This window comes from Thunnus albacares, chromosome 13 (genome assembly GCF_914725855.1).
Source record: "Thunnus albacares chromosome 13, fThuAlb1.1, whole genome shotgun sequence".
NCBI classification, from domain to species: Eukaryota; Metazoa; Chordata; class Actinopteri; order Scombriformes; family Scombridae; genus Thunnus; species Thunnus albacares.
In genome coordinates this window covers 17,689,427-17,712,968 of record NC_058118.1, presented here as the reverse complement: position 1 = coordinate 17,712,968, position 23,542 = coordinate 17,689,427, and the positions used below count along the sequence as shown (strand labels likewise).

The window sequence follows — 23,542 nt, the reverse complement described above, 5'->3', positions numbered from 1 at the left end:
GAAAACCCGGGGCAGCCTTCTGCTTTAAGATGCCCTCCCCGGACCCGAGAAAGTGGCCCAATCGCCCTCCTTTCCCAGTCACCTGATTCATGCCATTTTTACGCACAAGTTTGACTGACAAAAAAAAAAATCGGAATTGGCCTATCGGCAACCTCAGCACAGAAATACACCCTTTTGTAAGAAGATTAAAAAGACTCGGGATAGAAATCAAAGGTTAGATGCAGCCAGCGCACGGTGCTGTGAGGCGTTTGCGGTTGGATGTCTGCATAGATTCAGAGGAGAAACCGGGTGAAGAAGAGGAGAGAGAGAGAGAGAGAGAGAGAGAGAAAAAGGGAAAAGGACATTTTTTTATATCGTCTTTGAAAAATGAGTCAGTCATAGGGGATGCCGCATAGATTTGATAATAATCACCGGTAGTCTTTCGATTATTGTATTTCGGATTCAACCCTCGTACAGGCGCATCTCACCTTTGGCAGCGGCTATTTCAGGGATACATTACAGCTTACTGTACATTGTCGTATATTATTATAGTAAGCTGCTTTTGATGCAGGCCGCTCTGATTATATATTTGATTTTTGCAGCTTCTTTATATATAGCCTAATTTATATTATTTCTGCAGCCGGTTCATTCTGATGCCTTCGACTGAATATTAAATGGTTCCCTGGATGTGACCGTCTTATGTTTTATTTGGCCGCCGCATGAATTCTCCCACCGGATCCTCGTCGGTGTACGCTGCTGTCCTCCTCCTCCACCTCCTCCTCCTCCTCCTGCTGCTGCTGCTGCTGCTGCTCAGACGGCCGATCCTCGCAGAGGGCACTACCCTCCTCCCCGCCGCTAAAGACATTTTGATCGTCCTCCCCGGTTCCCCCCGCCCCGACTCGACCATCACTCCGCCTGCCTCCACCGTAACATGTCGGGACAGTCTTTGACGGACCGGATCGCCGCCGCGCAGCACAGCATGACCGGGTCTGCCATCAGCAAAGCCGTCTGCAAGGCCACGACGCATGAAGTCAGCGGACCCAAGAAGAAACACCTTGACTGTAGGTTAAGCATACCATCACTGCTTACTGTATAGATAGCCTGTGTGCATGCATCTTTTCCTCACAAAGGGTAGCCTGTATAAACAGCATCTATTATGCCTCTTCACCCCCCCCTCCAACCCGCCCCCCCATCCTCTCATCCGGCCCCGGTTGTGTTTGCAGCCTCTTTAATTAGGCACCATTACATTCCCTTAGATTAAAACGTGATTTACGCAGCAAAGCATACATTACAATGTATCTAGCCTGTAATAAACAGTGAATTTTAATATAAGGCGAGGGGCAATCAGCCAGGTACTATCTGTGCATGTCATTCAGGGGAAATAGGCCACTCTGGTATAGGCTAATCATATTGCAACCATCCGCTTTACAGTGTAAGGCCTATCCATTATTAATGCCACTATCAGCAGCAGCAGCACTGTATCCTCTGGAGACACTTCAGTACAGAATGTGCATTATTCCTGCAGCATCACTAACATTGTCTCCTCATTTCTATAATCTCACAGTCAGGCCCAAGTTCACTCTCATGTCCTCTGGTGCATTATTATCATTTATGAATGTATATGTTACTGCTGTCAGTCCGGAGGTGCTGGAGGAGCAGAGAGTCAGTGTCTGTGTGTGTGTGTGTGTGTGTGTACTGTAGCTATACGCTGGTGGGTGTTACAATGAGCACTGCTGGTGTCAGTACAGATCTTTTATCTCCACATTGTGCCAATTAGCCGTGTGTGCAAACCGCAGCGATAATGTACACACAGGCAGAGAAGAGGATTCTTCACATGTAGATTTTTACCAGTGATTATTAGGTTAGGTGGCTTTTCTGCCTTACAATAATTACTTGACATGATCAATAGAGAGCACGAGTAATCAATGGTGCTGCCAGTCAGACTCCCAGGCAGTCAGTCCACCAGCTAAAGAGAGACAGACGGGCAAAATAGCAAGATGGCTAATCAAGAAGGACCATTGATGAGAGAAACAAACACGGCAGGTAGCCAACCAGCCTGAGAGTCGGTCATCCAGTCAGCCGGCAAGTTTGGCAGTGGATTAGTCAGTCATGTCCACAGCAGAGGTGACACTGGGAATTCTGGGCTCCCTCACAAGATGTGCCATCAGGTGCCTCAACACAATACATCTAAATTAGGGCTGTATCACTTTGCCCTACTGAAAGGCCACCACGGTGTCAGCACACCTAGCAGAAAACACCAAGTACAGGTGTCCCAAAGCAGGTTTGTAAGTGCATGTAAGATGAAAAAGCCGACAAAACTTTAATTAGCCTACTGCTGCTTTGATTTTAAACAAATCTATTTATCCCGAAGGTGACCACAATTAAAGGCTGAATATTTAGATTTTCTGAGGCGCTGCTGTTATAGCCATTTGTGAGTCTAATGTTTTAGATTTTGCCTGTTGCTCCGTCTTAAACAGGAGGTCTGGAAAAACCCCTGCACAGATGGATACTGGAAGATTCCTACAGTCCATCAGCTGACACTGACTGTAATTACTTTTTTTTAATTTCTGAAGGAAATCAATCAGATTAATTATTCAAAAGAGAGTATTCTCATAAGTGCTACAGAAAATAACCAGAGAAAGTGCTGTATTTACCACCACCATTATTGGTTTATCGCACCCTGCAGTTATTAAACGGTAAAGGTGATCCACTCTCAGTACCTGCCATGAGTCACAGTCTCTCAGAAACTAGTGAACGTCACATAACTCAAGAGAGCAGATATTCTGAAAATAGAACCATCTAGCAGTAACATTTACATGACAGATTTTTCATCCGTCCGTGGATTATGAAAAGGTTTATTGGCTACCGCTGCTCTCAAGGACAATGAGATTTCTTGCAGAATGGACCAGTTTATTCTGGTCGAGGAGGTTACATGAGGCATTTTTGCTCTGATCGGGGCTCTTATTCCGATCATTAGTGGAATAAAACAACTCCACACCACAGTAGAAATTGCATGCCTGGCTCAAATAACCCCCTGGAAACTTGAATTGAATTTTTAGTTCAATGAGTGTTTTGTACTTGAGCCATTCAGATGCAGCTGTTCTAATAGACACTACTAGTTTTCACAAAAAAACACTTTCTATTTCCTGCCAGAGGACCTGTCTTCTCTGTCCATGACATGCTCTAACATACAACTGTCTGGCATTAATTGAGTGCTTTTAAGGTTAAGGAAGGACACAGGGAAGGAGGTGATCAGAAGGTCAGTGGATGTAATCGCTCGACTTGTTGAGAGGACCTCGGTGTGGAAGTGAATAAAGAATGTAAAGAGAAGGCAACTGCTTTAAAACAAGCTTCTTGTCAGTCAGCTGTGACAGAATGCACGGTCGTTCTCATGTCTGAGAGTTCAGATGTGTGCGACCCACGTGCAACAACTGCTCGCCCAGACCACCATTGGATTTGAGAGTCTATTCTTATTCAACTGGCCTGGTTAAACAGGGTCATAAAAAGTGACAGATACATGGTCTGTCTTTTGAGGTAATGGAAGGGGTGCTTAAAAGCCCTCAGCAGGACTGACTGGCAACTGGAACAAAATCAATGTGGGTAACAGAATAGGCTTAAAGGAACAAAATATAATGATACAGAGGTTACTGGCAAAGTTTCCCATCAGTGGGATTTAAAATCCCTTGAAGCTAATCCAGCCTATGTTTTTTTTCTGTTTAGATCAGAAAGAAATAACGTCAAAGGCACCTGTGCAGTGACTCTGGATCAGTTTACCTAATCTGAGACGTTTGATAAATACACACGACATTTCAATTACCTTTAAAATATACTCAAGATGTTATTGATCCATCCTTTCTGAACGCAGTGGAAAGAAAAGATGAATCGCTCTGCCACTTCTCCAAATGCAATGCATGATAAATCAAATGCAGTGCCGGTCATTGAAGCTATTCAGAGCAAAAACCCTGTTTTTTTTTTTCTTTTCTTTTTTAGTGTCTTGACCTTGACAGACTGGTCGGTGACATAGACAGCCAATGTTGATTATTTACAACCCATAGCAAATGACGAGCATGACAGACAGAGTAATGGGATTTCACTCAGCAATACTCTGCATTGCTATGATAGTAGAGAGTGGCGATAGAAACCAGATTCATCACACGCAGAATAGTAATCAGGAAAATGACCTTCTGCCCTGCAAGCACAATAGTTTTATTCAGCATATGATTTCTTTGGTTGCGTGTCATGTTTGTAATGGTGATGTACTGCAGATGCTTGCAAAAGGCAACAGAATGTGTTGAGAATAATCATGGGCCTTTTGCTCCTTGGTACCCACATCCTGCGGTTTGTCAGACAAATTAAGTAAAAGAGGGCAGGAATACAATAGATGATGTGGTTTTGACTCACAGGCAATCTTACACACTTACTCCCACCTCTACAGTATGTGTCAGTATAATGACCTTATTTTACAATGCAATTTCAGCTCCTAAAAACGACTTTATCTAATCTATCACATTTTACAGAAAGTCTAAAATTCACCTTCCCATTATCCAGTTTTTATGAGGAGAAATCCTTCCAGTTACACATAAGCTGGTCTTATATTTTTACTCTAACTAGCATTACAAACTGAACAGTATCACTGTATAAACGTTTGCACACTGATACCCTAAATCTTAATTTGAATTGTGTTATTTACGTAGCAGCTGATGTGCAGCTTATCAGTAACCCCAGTTGGCAATCATTCAGTCGATACTTCATCACATCCCTCTGGCTATCTACACTGTCACACGTCAATGATAAATCCTATGATATATTAATACCCAAAGGAATACACAGAGGTGGACACAGCTTGGAAATATTTAACTGAAGAAGCTCTATTATTTAGGTGTAATTGTACTGAAGTAGAAGCAGTTACTCTGCTAAAAGCAAAATAATATCTTTAAACACCTTTGTGGCGGCTCTGTGAGGCTTTACGGTGGTGCTTTGTGCTAAATGCTAATGTCAGAATGCTAACATGCTCAAGGTTACAATGCTATTTGATGTTTTAGTAAGTAATGCTCATCATCTTACTTTAGGGTCTTATTACTAACTACATGCTACATACTAACATGTTCACAGTTACAATTCAGTGGATCACCAAAGTTATTCCAATTCAACAATGCTAAAGGAAATATTAGGGGATCACCAAAGTCAGTAGGATTAATCCCCTGGGGATCATGAATGTTTGTACAAATATTCAAGGTCCTCCATCCAGTAGTTTGCTAACGTGGCTAAAGAGTGTGAAACATGTCTACCTTACCAGTGTTTGTGTGTGCTCACTTTTGACAGGAAACATTAATTAGTTAGGAATCAATAAGGTCCAATTAATTATTGAGCCAGGAGGAAATTCACATACAAACCATTAACAATGTGTAAAGCATGACTGAACGCTCCCATTACCATGTAAGGTTGTGATATTAACACCCCTGACATTTAATTGGGAGAAGGGACTGTGAAATGTATAAATTTCTAAGGAATAAAAATGGAAATAAATACTTGTGATTTATATACAGTATGTCAATGATACAGTCAGATTTATAGAAATAAGTAAATATGCTTTACACTGACCATCCAGATCTATAATCATCTGTTTTGATATTAGCATAGCTGTTTAAGGATATTTATTCAAAATGTGTTTATTTGGGAATCATTTGATGGGTTTGTATATAGTTTTCTGGGCATGTTTCACGTTTCGCTTTCAGATACTGAAAGTACACTGACCTTTGATTAATATTTGGCCCTAAAGCAGGAGAGAAAATGTTACGACGAGTCTGACTGCAGCCGGTCAGAAGGTGATAATTCATGGCAGGCAAAGCTGGAAGAGCATATGAGGACTATAATCAATATTGTTACAGTTATTATCGCCTGTGCTGTTGCCGCTGACGTTTTCACACCCGAAAATAACATAAAATAAAGTCAAGATGAATGGGATTGAAGCTTTAGTTGCGGTAAGTTTCTGGTGCTGCGGGTGCCTTCGACATGCATTAAACATTTAACCATGCTATCCACCGGGACTGTTTGGTACCCAGCCTTTCAGTGGGCGCAGAAAACATCACAGAGCTTTCAAATAAACCCTGATAACCTCTGATCCTGTGAAAAGAAACAGACGAAGGAGGATTTGCCTCAGACTCCAAAACTACTTGAAGTTTTTTTTTCTCAGTAACTCGGCGATTACATGATCACAAGAAAGTAGTTTGGCATCTCGACATAAGAAGGTTGTTTTAATGTGCCGGAGTGCACAGCCAGCACTTTATTCCTTCTGTCAATGTTGTTTCACTGTTCAATCGACTAAATTAGATATGTGATTCATACCAAAATTAGCTGAGATCCTGTTCCTGGCTGGGTTTTAAACAATTTGCACAATCTCAGTTTTGACAGAGAGAACATTGTGTTTATTCATCTAAACACTGATGTTCAGAGCACAAGTGAGTAGTTTACTGAGAATCTTAAACTTGATGAGAAATGTCACTGATAAGATTACATTAAGTTGTTATACAGTGCTGTAAGTGCACACTACGGACCATTTATATGAAAGGCTGTACTGTAAAAAACACCCAAGGTCAAGTTTAGAAGAAAATCTTTTTCATTGAACCTTTTCTTTACAGTAATTCAACAAAACCTTTTCACATCAAATGCAGAACGGTTATGGAGTTCATTCCCCTTTTTTGTGGACACAACTTTTATGGATTTATAATAGAATATTCAGTATATAATGTACAATAGGGCACATAAGGAGACGGGTGTTTGTGCCATTTAAACCTCAGTTCTTTTACAAGGAGTGCTAAATTCTTTGAGATTAAACACACGCTAAACATACTTCACATTTTGATCTTTAGCCAGAGAAATCCTTAAAGAATTTAGGCCATTGTTCCTACAGTGTGTCCCAGTTGTACATATGTTTAGTGTTCATTACTGAATTCATTCATCTGGGGACATATCATTATAAATATAAAATCTCTTGCCTTGCTTTAAAATTTGACTCTGTTCTTGAGTTAACAGAATCTTTTTCTTTTTTTTTCATTTTTCCATTTAACACGCACACACACAGCCTGCCATTCGTCGGACCTTTGAATCCGACACGCAACAGAACACTCAGTCATTTTTCTTTTGAAATGCCTCCCACATTTACTTTGAACAGGCAATTTACACTCTCAGATGTGAGTCTCACAGGGTAAACGTTGGGGTCATCTCAGTTTTAGACAATCACCACTAACAAAGATGCTCTGGAAGAAAATTCAGGTTCATTATTCATCATCAGTCTATTCATTTGACACAGTTTTAAAATTATGCATCCCTGGAGTTGATTGTGCTGGAATAGAATTGACCTTCTAATGTACCTTTCCATCATCTGAATTGATATTTTATTGATATTTTGGGGGTGTAGGTAGGCAGCACTGTTGAATTACAGACGCAAAATGGATTTTGTGATACAGTAGCCTTGGTTCTGTTTCATCTGTCTATACTTTCTCTATCATTAAATAATCATTTGTTCATTGATTTGTGTGCTAATATTGAGTCACCAGTCGATATGGCTGCATATGTCGTGGTTGTTCACTCATAATAACTCAACCTGTAAGCTCTCCAAGGTTATAAATTATGATTTTGGCATGTGGCTGGTGCTTTAATTCACAGTGACCTACAGTAAGTAAAAGAGGCAGCGTTTGAGGATACATGAGCTCTCGGCCACACACCTGTTTCTGTATAATCTGTGTTCTGCTAATTGTTTGTTTATTCCTTCACTTTGCTTTTACAGTTTTCTCTGCATGTTCAGATTATTTCATGCTGTTTGTTTGTGTCCTCCAGACCTGATCCACTGCACCAATGAGCTGAACGTCAGCATCCCCCACCTGGCAGACACACTGCTGGAGCGCACAGCCAGCAACAGCTGGATTGTGGTTTTCAAAGCGCTCATCACCACACACCACCTCATGATGTACGGCAACGAGGTGAGCTGAACACACCAAATGTATGGACGCCCAAAGAGGGCAAACATACTTATTTTTCAAAAAGTGTTTTCTCCTGATTACAAGAAAGTAGTTTGGCATCTGGGCATGAAAAAGTATTATATTTCCTCATCAAAATACATTATAAATGTGTTCTAAAATCTATTTTTTCAAAATAGTAAAGAATAGAGTTTAATCTTATCTATTGCAAAAGCACAATACAAACTGTGCAGTTTTGCTAACTGAAAAGAAACTGTTAAAAATATAAATAAAATGTACAATAGCAGTGATTTTCTTCCTGATAGGTGTACACAATCTTGACAGAAAAACGACCTTACCCTCGTGGCCTTAAGTCAGTTTTGCTCATTCTCATTTTCATTTGAAGGTCAACTAGGATAAACATTTAATTCTACTCTAGATTGCGTTGTCCAGTTAGTGGTAACAGTTGTAGGCTGCAGAATATCAGCTTCAAGAGGAGCAGACTAGTTTAAAGCTGAAGGAAATTTGAAGATGACACTTTGGGTCCTGGGAATTTGTGAAGGGGCATCTTCCCTATTTTCTGATATTTAATCATTTCATAGACCAAAGATTCATCTGTTAATCCGGAAAAAAGATTAATCAGTGAAGCAGTTTTTAGTTGCGGGCCTGCAATAGATGACAAAGTGTTAGTGTAGCATCAGAACACCAAGTCAATGAGAGGATGCAATAAACTGTACTGTAAAATATAATGCTCTCTGCGCCTCTGCAACCGCACACATGAGAGAAATGTGGACGTTTGCCAATCAGTGAGCTCGAATTATCGATCCAACCAGAGACTGACATTTTGCTCACCGGGTTGTAGCAATTTCTCTCTTGCAGCGTGTTTCTTTGATGCCACATCTTTCCATGTGTCCAACAAGGACTGATGAAGTATCCTGCTGACATTTCAATGACCGGTGTGACAAATTGTTGCCCTGCTCACATTACAAGAGCAACAACCAAAACATCAAACACGTTAAATGATGAGAATGTCTCAGACTGGAAAGGGAGGCTGTGGCAGCGTTTACAGCAGGCATGCTGACCCTCTCAAAGTATGCGAACAACAAAGCTTTTAGTGGCACGAGTAGTGACGTGATGTTTTGGAAATTCGTCGGGGATGCTTAAACTGGCTGTGTGCCTGGCCTGGCATTTTCCACTGGGCTTCAGTCTACCTGACCAGAGAAAACAGTGAGGTTTAGAGCCCCATGAATTGGCATTTTTACTTCCTTGATGTGATGTATTTCCTGTTAAAACAGGATGCTAGAATGAGATCATTGTAAGCTTTAAATTGATAGTAGGAGCAGATTCTTTTTTTTTTACTTCAGTACAATTTAGAATTACTTGTGCTTTACCTATTTCCATTTCATACTACTTTGTACTTCTACTTCACTACATTTCAGAAGGAAATATTGTACTTTCACATTTATCTGATACAAGTTACTCTGCAGAGTAAGATTACATGTGATAAGCCTTTAAAACACGATGCATTGTTAAAGATTAAACCAGTCGAGTCCAGAGTCATGAGATATTTCCCCTCTAAACCTCTCATATGGTTTCATTTAATTATTATTATAATTATTTCTGCCTCGAGAGCAGCTCAGCTTCAGTGAAATGCTTTTAAAGCTGCGGCTCTTGTCTACAAATGCGTGGCATAAACACTGGCAATGTGTCTGTGTGGACATGACTTGATATTGTCAGGGAACAGCATCAGATAACGCTTTCCTCTGTTCTCTTCTTTTTCCATCAGAGATTGATGCAGTACCTTGCCTCCAGAAACACCCTCTTCAACCTCAACAACTTTCTAGATAAGGCTGCACTACAAGGTGATTTAATGCCATTGGGCTGTTTGTAAACTCAGCAGTGCCGTTCGTCTAACAAAATGACTTTATGTCGGACTCTCCCTGGCACCGTAACACTATCAATAATGCTATTTCAGAAGGCTGATTCAAAGAGAAGCCACAATCCAGGATTGCAAAGCTGTATACAAATGTGTGATTCGTTTGGTTACAAGAAGCTGCTGAATTTGTGAACACAGGCTCGGTGACTTGGTGGTTAAATTTATGCAAAAGTAAAAATGAATTTATTAAAGCTTGAGGCAAGATGGTGCAAAGCCCAGTTTGACACGACTGGAAAAGCAGATTGCTCATAGAGAAGTTCCACATGAAAGGGATTACGGCTTCTTAACCTGCTTTAAAAATGGGCTAAAGTGACCAGTTTCTAACTGCAGCGCCCCCTCTCTGCCCTCCAGGGTATAACATGTCAACCTTCATCAGACGCTATAGCCGCTACCTGAATGAAAAAGCCATGTCTTACAGACTAGCAGCAGTGGACTTCACCAAGATGAAGCGAGGGTAACAAACACTCTCAGATGACATACATGTTACATATATGGATGGCTAAAAAGGATGTGAATATTATTTTATTATTTAATAATAATTTATATTATTTTCTACTTTTCAACTGGCAACTATATTTTTGATTTCATGCTCTACTTCAACTATGCATCGAATAGATTTTGTATTTTTTCCATTCATAATCCACACAAACAGCATATATCCGTATTATTTCTTTACCATTTTGGTTCTAAAGGACCTCACACACACACCTTAGTCTACAGGCTTGTTAAGTCCCATGTGTATGTGGCATGTGTGTTTGTGTACATGTATTCTTGTGTTTTACCAGGGCGGACGGTGTAATGCGCACCATGAACACAGAGAAGCTGATCAAAACTCTGCCAATCATTCAGAACCAGCTGGATGCACTGCTGGACTTTCAGGTAAACATATGACTTCAACACGTGTAGGAGACGGTAGCATTCACTGCATCTTGATCCGATCTCAGAGCATTTCTTTTCTTTCTTTCTTCCAGCCTAATTCCAATGAGCTGACCAACGGAGTGATCAACACGGCTTTTATGTTGCTGTTTAAAGACTCCATACGGTTGTTTGCTGCTTACAATGAAGGGGTCATCAACATGCTGGGTAAACCATATACGGCATATCCAGAGTTAATCTCTATTGAGTCCATATTGTATTTCTGCAGTAATCTGTTGGGGTCAAGACAGAGTTGAGATCACAAGACTGTGACTCCATTATCTTTAAGGGGAAATTAATTTTTCTCCTACTGTCTCTCAACTTCCAATTAGAGACTATAAAGATCACCTCCTTTTCTTTCATAAATTATTAAGTCAGTGAAGAGTGAGGGGCTGAGAACAGTCCAGCAGACTCTTCATACTGACTGGGACTCTCTCATCTCTACTAGATGACAAATACAGACAAATATGTGTTTATGATGAACAAGTTAAAGTGTAAATAACACAATAGTGATGCTGATTCCGGTCTTCTGACACACAGAGAAATACTTTGACATGAAGAAGAACCAGTGCAAAGAAGCTTTGGAGATCTACAAGACCTTCCTCAACAGGATGACCAAACTGTCCGAGTTTCTCAAAGTGGCTGAGGTAACGTCCGATCGTCCTGCTGGTCCCTCCACAGAGGAAACACAGAGTTAATCACCACTGGAGAGGGCGGGAATATATGTCTGGAGCAAATTTCAACGGTCTCCTCTCCTCAACTCTTGTTTCATATAGACATATTTACATGTTTGTTTCTAATTTCCTCCTCTTTCTCAGAGGAATTTAACCTGCAGAGAAAATCTACTTTGACCTGTTGAGATTTGCTCCAGACCCCTGTTACCCTTGCTATCTGATCTATGGTCGATATTTTCCATAACCTCGTCTGCGAGGAAGCTAAAACTGACCGTAGATCAGTGTCCAGGGGTTTCTTCTCCTTAATCTTTCAAGTCTTTTTTTTTTGCCTCTAGATTTTCTCCTGTTTGTTTTTGTTCTGTCCTTCTCTTGCCCTGACCTGGGGAGGGGGTTACTCCAAGACAGTGATTAATGGCTGAGTCTTAGCCTATCAGAGAGCCACTCATATAGAGCTTCCAGTTGAGGGACCCCTCGCGTGCTGCCTGTTCACATGCCTGCACTGCATGCCCAAGCAAGCTCTTTTTCTACCACTATCTCTGTCTCCTCTTCCTCCTATTTTGTTTCCTCCCTTTTCTTAAAAAAACAACAACTCATTTTTCTTTACTATGGCTGTTTTCCTAATTAACAATTGCAGTCCTCACTAGGCTTCACAGTGAATATAAACAGTTTTTATCCTCTGTAGACTGTGTAGCATTATCCCGTGCGCCATCTACAAAGGCTTTCTCACTGCTTGGTTTCGTTCCCATTTGGACGAAGGTTTGGGGTGCAGCCGCTCGATCCAAAGAAAAAAAACAACAGACTAACGTTGACTTTAAGGACCCATTCATCTTACCTGTCTAACAAAATGTGTGTTTGTCTGTTTGTGTGTCATCTGTGCCCCCCCCCTCCTTCTCTTTCTGTTCAAAGTCAACATTAGTTGAGTGTCTTCCTTTTGGATGTGTCTTACCTCGCAGTCAAGCGACCTGTTGTCTGCCCTCTCTGCCCTGCCTGATCAATCAGTCGGTGTGCTCAGCATTCATTTCAAACCAGTCTCCAGATCTCAGTGTGTGTGCGTGTTCTTATATGTGTGTGTGCGTGTACATATACTGTATATATATATATATATAGGTGTTTGTATGCGTGTGCATGCGCCCTCTTCCCCTCCTCTGTTGTCTTTTATTTGTTTTCCTTTTCAGCCACTGCATGAAGTAATGAATGCTTGGGTTTGATTCTTCTTTCTCCCTCCTCTTCCTCCTTCACACGCCTCTTCCCTTTTTTTACTCTGTGGTCTGTTGGGTTTTTGGTTTATTCCTTGTTTTATTATTACATTTGGTTTATTTTTATTTTGCCTCCCTCCCCTACCCCTCCCTCCTTTTTTGTGACACAGCGAGTTGGGATAGATCAGGGCGACAGCCCCGATCTCACACAGGTCAGTCTACATCTCATCTCAATCAGTCAATCAACCAGTCAGTCAACCACTATATAAATCCGTCAAGTCAATCCCATAATGCTTCATTCTAAACGCTCCCGTTCCCTACTCACCCTACAGACCTGCCCACACTGCAGCTGCCCCGTCCTCCTCCTCTCTTCTTCACTCTCCTTAACTCCCCTTTTCTTCTTTATTTGTCTGAGCAGAGTCTAGAATAGAGAGAAACCAATAAATACAGGACTTCAAATAATCTTGAAGCACCATTTTTTTTCCCACAATTTTTTAAGCATTAGTGCAGGAACTTACTTTTATTGTTATTTGAATAATTGTAGAACAAATTTTACTCTGTTTTATGGTTCAAATTGTGAAGCTGAATTGCAAAAGTTTTCAGAATGTTTTTTTGCATTTTTTTCCATCATAGATGTCCATGACTGAGGCTTAGTATCAGTCTGAATTTTTCCAGCAGTCTTCCTGGCATTTTACCAGTGTAAATATCAAGTCTTGTGTTTTGATCAAAAGGCTTATTATAGAAATAAGTCAGCACAGCTTCATGAAATAGGTTTTTTGCCCATATAAGCAGTGTTGAATCATTTCCCTGAAAAGATTATGTCCCTTTGAATTAGCTGTGGGGAGAGCAGCGAATGGTTTTTATTAAGTAGGTTTCTGCAAATATGACTTGGATAGGTGTACATAATGCCATCATAAGTACTGCATATCATGCTGTGAAGGCCTGATACACAATTTATCCTTTTCAGTGGACACATAATTGGATGTTTACAATGTGATAAATCAGGTAACAAACTGAAAAGGGTTGACTTTTTTTTTTTTTTTTAAATTAACGTCATGTTTGTAGTGCTTATGAAGACCTTATATGCCCTTATTCAACAACATAGTGACCCATGCCTATACTGAGCTCTAGATATGTGTCTGTTTTACTTTTAAACTTTTAGCATATTCTAGATTTCTCTGAAGAAGGATATCCAGAATTTCGCATTTTACTCTCTTTCCCCCTTAAAATAAGTATATGAGAAATCTTTTCTTTGCTTGTTGTGTTTGCATTGTGTTCTCTGACGCTGAAATGTAAGACTCTGGATGAAAACTGTGGTATCACATGTGGTCAAAATGAACCCATCCATCCTTTTTGTTTCCCAATAAAGAATGCTGGCCAGCTGCTCAATGTGCATACCGTGTTTTTCAACAGACGTTTTCATTTCACTGAGTTAACTTCCTTGGCTTCCAGCGGTGTAACATTTTGGTACTCAGTTACTGCCTAATCCTCCAAACTAAATTAAATTAGTAATACATTAATTTGTCTTTTTAACCTAAAGTGGAATCCACGGGTTAACTCTTAGTTTTCGGACTGTGATTTTCTTTATGTGTATGCGTGCGTACGTGTGTGTGTTTATGAGAGCGTTTGTGCACTGCTGGCATCTGCATGGGCTCGTTAGATGGTTCAGAGAAGTGTTTGTTGTGTTTCGACTCTGGAGCCCTGCAGGGACGATGCTCTGCTCTGCTCTGTCTGCTGTCAGTCCCATTGCGGACTCGCTTGCATGATCCAGCTGATCTGTGCATGCTGGTCAACCAAACCTGATGAAACCAAATGAAAAAAAAAAACAAAAAAAAAAAACAAAGAGCTTTCGTAGAGTAAATAAGTGGACATGAATCTGAGGGTGATGTCTTAATTTTGCTGCTGCTTCGTGTGTGTCTGTGAGTGAGGGATTACGTGACTGAATTGAATTGAGTGTGTGAGATAAAGTGAGGAGGTGAGGAGAGGGGACTGAGAGAAAGCAGTGTCCCACTTTATCTACCTGACCATGGTTCTAATGTTACCCCCTCACCTTCCCACCCCTTTACCTCCCCCCCATTCCCCCCCTCCCCCACCAGGCTCCCAGCTCTCTCCTGGAGGCTCTGGAGCAGCATCTAGCCTCTCTGGAGGGCAGGAAGCTCAAGGACCTCTCTACCGCCAGCAGGTATGTTCAGATCACAAAGATGCTCCTCAGATCTGCTGCAGCAGCCACTTAATACTGCTTATTACTACTGCTGTGCCACTTTTACCACTAGTACTACAATTACCAGGATTTCCTCTACTTCTAAAATAGACCTTTTTCACAGCAGACATTTTGACTTGTCATAGCAGGAAAAGTACAATAAATAATAACATGATTCCATGCAATTATTTGTCTCAGTAAAGCCACATTAATGAGTGAGCATGCACAATATACCAGAGCGCTGGAGCTGTGGCTGAAACTATTTGGTCATAAACCAAAGTATTGGACAAATTAAAACTTTGACATGACGATGGTCATTAAGGGCTAACCAAAGTTTTTACTATTCATCCTGAGGGGGACATGAATATCTGTACCATATGTGATAATGATCCATCCGATAGTTATAAATGTTGAGGCATTTCACTCAAAACCACAAATAACAACCTGGTGGTGGCGCTACCGGAAAAGTCACCAAAGTTGTTAGGAGACATCGTCTGGAACCCGTGAGTTGGTGAGATATTTGAGTCAAAATTTCAATTTGTCTAATACTTTCCTTCTAATAGTTTGGTTTTCTTTATAATGAGCATCGCAGCCTCACAGAGCTGCTAGCGTGGCTGTAGACTCTCGGTCCTGCTTGTTACAAAGCACTATAAAGTGCAACTCAGTAAATAGAGCAAAGACAAACAAAAGAAAGCTACACAGCAACTGTGTAAATTCTGCAGGTTTTGCAAAAATATGTTTGTGTGTGTGTTTGTGTTTTTGTGTGTGTGTGTGTGTGTGTGTGTGTGTGTGTCTCACCTGAAGATCCAGCACTCTGTCCAGTGCAGTGTCTTCTCTCTCCAGCACTGGGATCTCTCTCAGCCGTATGGACGACAAGACAGAGGACAACAGACTGCAGCAACACAAGGCGAGACATTTACAGGACACTTTTAAAACTCACAAGCATTCATGCACATATGCCTGCTTGCTTTTATGTGAGGAAAGCACACTGAAATAACTTAAGCTTGTGTATAGTATGTGCTTGTGCTTGTGTATATACCCAGTATTTGTCCTTCACACTGTTGCTGATGTTGAATGGACAAGATAATGCACAGAAAATGAATTAACATTTGAATTATCTAAATACCTTCTGCAGTTGGTTTTTCGTTCAAGCACCATTCAAGCATCTAGGACAGTCATTTTTTAAAGCTTAACAGCATGGAAATATCATATTATACAAAGAAAAATAATTTACTGTTGATGCTTTCCATGCAGGAGGACGGTCATAAGGTGATTGACATTCAGACGCCCAATGTGTCACCCAGCACCCAGTCAGTGGGCAGTGCCAACAGCAGCGGAGGAGCAACAGATCTCTTCTCCAACTCACCCATTGTACCCATCAACAATCAGTGAGTCTCAACATCTGCAGCCACACACGGAGAAAAGAGGAAGTTTCTTCTGTGTATCGTAGAAACTTTGAACTTTTAGAGACTTTGTCTAAACTATAATATCACTTTGTTTTCTGTTTTGTCTGTGAACCAGTAGCCTTCTCGGGTTTGTTGTTTCATTTTATCACTTTACCCCGGTTCTTCAACTAGAGGCGTTTTGCCAAGCTGTCACTGTAAATTACTTTTTTATTTAAAATGGACTTTTCTGGTTACATAAAAATAAAAAAAAAAATTCCTTCCTGCAGTGTGCCAAACCTGACCAGTGAGCTGTTCACCCTGCAGCCTAACTTCACCCCCATCCAGACCACACACACTGTGCCCAACAATAACAATGCCTGGGGAGGTAGGACTACTTACACAACCAAACACACACACACACACATTCACACAATCATGTAAACATACAGCGGAGCATGAAAATTAATTCCCACTCACACTCACTCAAATAAACACGCACAGCTCAGAGCTGGATGCGCTGTGACAGTGAAGCCCAATTGCTTTATGCTCTTGACTCTTTTCCCCTCTTTTCTCCTTTGATGTAACCATGGTAACCTTGGGATGTCAGGTGACCTACTGAAGCCAGCCCCGCCCGCTCAAATTCACAGCCCTGGAGTCCCATTGCACTCTGGGAAAATGCTGCCTAATGATTTGGACTCTTCATTAGCCAACCTCGTTGGTAGTGAGTAAACAGAATCTCTCTCCAAATATTCAATAATCTTTTTGTCTGTCTTTCCTGCTATTATTCTCCCTCTGTGTTGCTTCCTTTCAGCTGATGTTATGTTTCTTTTTTTTCTCTCTCAGATCTGCAGTTTGGGGGGACGCCAGCTAAAAAGTGAGTGGGTTTGCTTGCCATCTAAAACTGGGCCATGCCGCTGTTGTGTATCAAGTTTTATTGGTGTTCGATCTCTCATATGATTCATTATTTCTCTGTAAATGCATTTATGTGTGTGTCTGTGTTTGTGTGTGCATCAGGCCGGAGCTCCAGTGGAGTCAGCTGGTAGAGAAGAAGCCAACAGGAGGAAGTGGCTGGCAGTCAAAGACCATGTGCACCAGCACCAACTGGACTCACACCACCCATCCCATGGCACCTGCACCCATGCCCGTCCCTCAGATGGTGAGTTAAAAACTACATTCACCTTCAAGTGACAGCATTTGCTCATTTGGTCATCAAGCTCTGCACAGATTTTTTGAAATGGGTTGTGCATGCACTTATGCACTTACCTGATTAGACCTCTTCTCCAGACAGTGTTGGCTTGCACAGACTGTGCTTGATTGACAGCTCCCTTATTCTCCTCTAAGTTATGGGCAGGACACTTTACACTGTTATCATTGGATGCACTCAAAACCAGACGAGGGGTGCCCTGATGGAGGGTATGGTTTCCACTGCTTTTTAATTCAGCACATGAAATGGCACAAACCATTTATTCTGACTTGAATCGTCACCTCCGTGCAGCACATAAACAAAACACCATATGTGCTAACAACACTGTAAACAATACAGACTAATAAGCACATATTTCACATGGCTTGTTGTGGTAAAGGTATTATATTGTCTCTGCCAACACTTAAAGCTGTGAAAGATTAAATAAACACTTACCACAGCATTTCCACCACCTGCCTGTGGTTGTGTATCAGCTGATGGAGATTCAAGGTCATACCTGTAACCTGCTGTACTCCATTTGTCACTACATAGTGAAGGGCACAGCCAAATGGAGCGTGGCCAGAGTTACTGATTCATTGTTATTTTCGTGACATCATGTAATTCCCTGCATAGCTCCACCCACCTTCAACTTGACTTGACATCTAATTAGCCTGAGATATTGAAAACACCTGTGTGGGTGTCCAAAAAAAAAACTGTCACTGAACTTGGAGCCTACAGTCAACGGCTTTCCAGAGGAAATTTGTATGTGCATTTGTAATCTTTTATTGTTGTCATGATTTCCAAAATGACTCTTTACCTAAATATCATCAGAAAAAAAATCACCTTCCTATGAAGTCAATTCTATTACATAATACTCTATTACATATAATTCTATTACATAAAAATCCTCTTTTCAATCATCTGAAACAAAAATAAGAACACACGAATAGCATTGTGAGTTTGCAAGCAGTTACAAAATAACTATAGAAAATGAAAAAAAGATTTATATATCTATTTAAATTTAATATAGAGTTTGGATTATACAGGATCAGGTCTGTAAATGCCTTTTTGTCAGTGAAGCACTTACTCTAGCAGAAATATTTTGAAGAAGTATCGTAATGTGTATTTCTTTAATTCCATCCATCATTTTGTCAGTGAAGTCAGTTTTTCCTAATGATTAATGTATCATTTTAGAAATCGTCGAATGTACCTGTTAGCAGAATGTTTTTGCTGCATTCGGGGCTTTTGAAGGAGCTCCCTAATGTGCCTCCGTCCTTTGTGCTCCACTCTAATTATCTCCACGTCTCTTCCATTCAATCTGGCTTCATCTTTTAATTTTCGACTGATTGACCTCTCAACTCAAACCGCTCATTTATTCAGCAAATGGCTTGGAAAGTCCGTGGCATGACTTGAATAGAAAGTAGAAGTGATTGGAACCCGAAGAATGGGCAAAGGTCTGCTTTACCTTCTCTGCCCATTAGAAAAGGGTGTGGTGTGTGGTGTGAAAATGAAAAACTATGTTAACTATTTTTTCTTCTTCTCTCTCTTTTCTCTAACTCTCCAAAGAATGGGATGATCTATACTGGCTATGTAAGTACCTGATGTTTCTTCACTTCACTTTCCCCTCTTTCCACATTTTCTCCAACAGATTTTGTCACGACATCCTCCAAAGAACCTTGGTGCCACCTTTTATTATTAAGTCATTTGTATTGTTGGTGATACATGAATAATTGTAGGAGAAAGGAATTATTTTGCTTATTGTGCTGCCTTGACATTGTTGTTTCATCCCTTGTGGTTATTAAAGGCTGCCAATCTGCTGCCTCAATTCAACATAACTTGATGTTGTGCTTCTTTCTTTGCTCAGGATTAAGTGTCTTCCTAGATGCATACAAATGCAAATGTTTAGGAACGTAAAAGCATTTCCATCTTTGTGAGGGAGTCATCTTTGACAGCATAGACAGGAGGTTGATAGTACCAGGGTTATATTTACAATTGACTTTTTGTGCCAACATTCAGACTGTGTTCGTCTCTGTATTTCTGTACAGGCTCCAGCACCAGTGGCTTTTCCTATGACGACACCCCAAGTGCCTGTGTATGGAATGGTAAAAAAAAACAGCCTCCTCCATTTTAATCTCAGCTATACATTCAGAAATCTTTCATCTACTCTAAATCTAATATCTAATCTAATGATTATTTCTCTCGAATCACCTTATCCTGTTCCTTCCCCCTGCTCTGCACCTGCACTCACCTGTCCTCTGACCAGCTCCCTCCTCAGATGAGTCATCAAATGGGGGGCGTTCCCATGATGCCCCCGCAGCCTGTCATGTACAACCAGCCTGTCCTGAGACCCACCAATCCCTTCGGACCCATCCCGGGGACACAGGTAACACAAACACACACACACAGACAGTACATCTATTAATGCCATTTAGTTAACATGCATATCTGGGTCCTTTTTTATAATAATAATATTAATAATGCACTTTATTCATCAAACAAACTAACTAACAGCTTTACATGAGAAAATTAAGATGAAAACAAGTCAGTGAATGAACACCCAACAAGGAAAATAAGATAAAAAAGAGTGAAATTAACAACGCTCAGCCAAGAAATAGTCCCGCACATAACACCACGTAAAACCACAACTTCTCATTTCTAGACTTTGCTTTTTGTATGGATTTAGCAAACAAGACATAATGTGTTGAATTGTGAGTATTAGTGGTGCTGGTTGGTGGACTTCATTACTTTTGGACAAAGCCAAGTGAGCTGTTTCCCAAAGTTTCCATTCTTTATGCTAAGCTAAGCTAACCAGCTGCTGGCACTTTCAGACATGAGATCTATCTTCTAAGATCTAATAAGTGCCCAAAATGTCAAACTATGTCCTTAATAATCTGCCTTTTTATTACTGATTTTAGATTTTAGCTTTTGGTCATGTATTGTGCATTTCTGGCTCCTTTTATCATTATTTGCTCTATCTCTATCACATGCATGTCAGTATGACCTGACCCTACTTGCACAAATAAACATGATGCTCTTGTCTGATAAAATACTTTTAAGTTATCTCTCAAAAAAATAGTTTATCTCTCAATAAATGTGTTTAGTAGGCAATAAAGACAATGTGAGAGAGAAACAACCCACATTGAAGCTTGGCTGAATGTTGGATGTTGGGCTGGCTTGCTTTTATGCTCTGGTATGTATAGCTCAGAAGGACGTAGTAGCTATAAAGTTATAGCCAATCTGGGGGTTGCTAAACACTTTTCTGATAAATGTGGGAAAATGACATGGCATTGGACTTCCTAAACTGTCAACAACATAAATCCAACCAAGGATGGAACTTTTACCACATGCCCTGCAAGTCTCCTGGAATAATGAATGCACTCATTCATAACTATTTTTTAAAGATTGATAAATAGCATTCAAGCTGTGAACCCTTCAAGAAGCAGAATGAATCATGTTGTCAGATAATTTTGAAATTGACCAACAAGTGTGAAAAAAAGTGTTTTTCGCAGGGAGTAATCATCAGTTGGCTACGAGACTCTCAGGAGAACAAACAATATATTTTGACCAATTATTCAAAACATAACGGAGTAACATAATTGCTAAGCGAGCACTCATGCCCCTAAGAAGCTGTTTTCCGGGCACTGCGGCAGGTAATGTGCCTGTCAATAGATGCCTCAACACTTGATGAGGTGTTTTGTTGAACTAAATTACTCTCTATTTTCCCCCCGTCCTCTGCAGATGCACTTCATGTAGGGATGATGTTGTAACCATGGCAGCAAAGCCGAGAGAGAGAAGGCGAGAGAAAAAGAGATGGAGAGAAAGAGTTGAAGAAAACAAATCCAGAACCAAATCCAGTGCAGGAGGAAGAAAGAGGACAGAGGGGGAGCGAGAGAAAGAGGGAGGGGAGAGGAAGACGGAGAGAGGACGGATGAAAGATGAAATGCTGATGTCTGTTTTCTGTGTCGCCTGACCCTCTAATCTCCTCTCCTCTCTCCATGTGGTTACTGATCTCTCTGTCTTTGAATCTATAATGCCGGAGCACCAGAGGCTCTGCATCAATCCCCACTAATCCTCTGTTTGATTTGCCAATTCGGCGATTACGACCTGTGATGACGCTACGAAGACTGACAGCTCAACGGAAGTGCAGAAGCTCCATCGCCACTTCCTGACCTCCTCATCCAGAAATATTTCCTGTACAAAAACCTCCTCCCCTAACTTACCCACTTCCCCTCTCCATCCCGTAACTGAATCAAACTCGGAGGACACGCGTCTCTTTCTCTGATTGGATCGTTTGCTGGCACTTTACTCAATGTGAACTTTGCCAAGGGTGTGTGTCTGTGTTGGTGATTCTAGCATCTTGTTCAGATTGGTTCATTCCATCACCTGATGTCAGAAGTTATCGATTTGTATGCGTGTGCGTGCGTGAGTGCGTGCGTGTCCCTTTTTTTACATTTCAGTGTGCTGCATCAACATTACTCTTTGAGTCTTTTTATGAGCTCCATTTGTTCTTAATTGCCAACTTCACATCAAGAATCAGACGTGGAACGATAATTTGGGGGCACGCTTGTGTGCGGGTGGATGGACGTAGCTGTGTAGGGTATGTACTGTATGTGTTTCTCTTTTTGGTACCTGATGTCATTGCTGTGTTGCCAGGTACCAATGTGTTACTGCACTGGAACTACTGATGAAAGCACTGAGCCAGACCCAGGCATTGCATTTGGATGTAAACAAACCTCTTAGACTAACTTTGCTACTTGGGGACGTGCTGTACACACTGTGTATTTTGTTCTTTCTTTTCCCCGCCTCCTCTACAGCTGTGCAATATCATGCAACCTCGTTAATGTCTTTTCCACCTGTCCGTAGACTGTTTAGAAGCTGTTTCCTGCTGTAGTGATGTACTTCTTGTGTCCACATCAGGATTCTGTACAGAATGCTGTTTTTCTTTTTTTGTTTGTTTTATAACCTCTTCTAACTCCTGTTCTGTTATACTGCTCTAAAAGTAGTGAAAAATGCACTGAGAGCCAGACAGAGGTGATATTCGTAAGGAGGTGATTCTCGGTCTTGCCAATCAGAAACGGTCTAACTCCCAACTGTATGATGTCCTCCCTGTCCTGTCCAAAATTAGTCTCTTGTGAAGTCCTTCATACTCCAGAAAAACTTGATATGGGTAATTACCGCAGTATGTCTCACCTCCACTTGGAGGTATTTAAGACAATGCTAACATGGAAAGAGGTTTGTTAATGTAGTGTTAACATTTATGCACAGGACATCTAAAGGTCAGTCAGAGGAGTTAAATGAGGACTAGACTGCCTGAAAGAAACTGAGGGTAATGTCTGCCGATCACAACCCTGGTAATGCCTGCAGTGACGACACACAGATTAATTCAGACAGCCAGAGACGGGAGGCTTTAATGAGACGTTAAATGTTAATGTGGCTTTTCTGGCAGATCCAAGGTCAAGTTAGACCCACAGACAGTCGATATATATAGCACAAACCTTCGAAGAGGGGACAATGCTCTGCTGCACAAAAACCTAAAATCATTGCTGGGATGTACAGTTGAAAGGGGCAATAATCGATTGGGGATGAAGTCGTTTTCTATTGATTGTGTCTGTTCTATGTACATGTACTGTATGTGTGTTTGTGTGCACATGCCTTCCCATAGAGATGAACAGGGTCATGTTCCTCGGTTAGAGAGGTCTCTAGCGAGCTGGTAGCGTGTACTAACTTAGCAGTGAGTGTTATTGTGACTGTGTCTCAGTCTGTACAACACAACATCAATTTAAGGTGGCTCTAGGATCACTCATCTGCTGAAAAACACGAAAAAAAGAAAAAAAAAGCCCCAAGTCATTGGACCTGGAATCTCAAAGTGAATCTGAGGTGAACCTCTTCAGACAGCTGGAGCTGCACTGTGCTGTTGATTCCTAACCTCAGAGAATTGCGACTGTCTGGTGGCGGATCTTCATGATTCACTGTTGAACTGTAACTGCTGGCTACGCAAAAACCAATCTCCCGCAGCTACGACTCTACTACCAGCAGAGACTTCAAGTGTTAGAAATCGTCACCAAGCAGGCAGAGATTCTCTGAGGTTTCACCTTTGAATGAACATTGAAATAAGAGGC

The 23,542-nt window shown here is 41.0% G+C and overlaps 1 protein-coding gene across 2 annotated transcripts; it reads left to right on the top strand.

Moving 5' to 3' along the window:
* The first annotated feature begins 126 nt into the window (after nt 1-126).
* Nucleotides 127-22,944, top strand: LOC122996238 (phosphatidylinositol-binding clathrin assembly protein-like). 2 transcript variants are annotated; one of them, XM_044371881.1, is made up of 19 exons: nt 127-1,040; nt 7,816-7,958; nt 9,721-9,796; nt 10,222-10,324; nt 10,656-10,749; nt 10,842-10,953; nt 11,326-11,432; nt 12,826-12,867; nt 14,752-14,837; nt 15,660-15,762; nt 16,110-16,243; nt 16,528-16,625; nt 16,848-16,961; nt 17,084-17,114; nt 17,255-17,396; nt 18,990-19,013; nt 19,469-19,525; nt 19,687-19,806; nt 21,162-22,944. In XM_044371881.1, exons 1-19 carry the CDS (start codon nt 911-913, stop codon nt 21,174-21,176), a joined length of 1,731 nt encoding a protein of 576 aa, XP_044227816.1. In that variant the 5' UTR covers nt 127-910; the 3' UTR covers nt 21,177-22,944. The 2 variants fall into 2 exon arrangements, with proteins under 2 accessions (XP_044227816.1, XP_044227815.1); XM_044371880.1 differs by lacking the exon at nt 12,826-12,867 and having other exon boundaries at nt 131-1,040.
* Nucleotides 22,945-23,542: the final 598 nt, after the last annotated feature.

Excerpts from the sequence above, each read along its gene's own strand:
- LOC122996238 (XM_044371881.1), top strand. The coding sequence starts at position 911 with ATGTCGGGACAGTCTTTGACGGACCGGATCGCCGCCGCGCAGCACAGC. Across the intron at positions 1,041-7,815 it reads CAAGAAGAAACACCTTGACT|ACCTGATCCACTGCACCAAT; the intron begins GTAGGTTAAGCA and ends TGTGTCCTCCAG. Across the intron at positions 14,838-15,659 it reads GACCTCTCTACCGCCAGCAG|ATCCAGCACTCTGTCCAGTG; the intron begins GTATGTTCAGAT and ends TCTCACCTGAAG.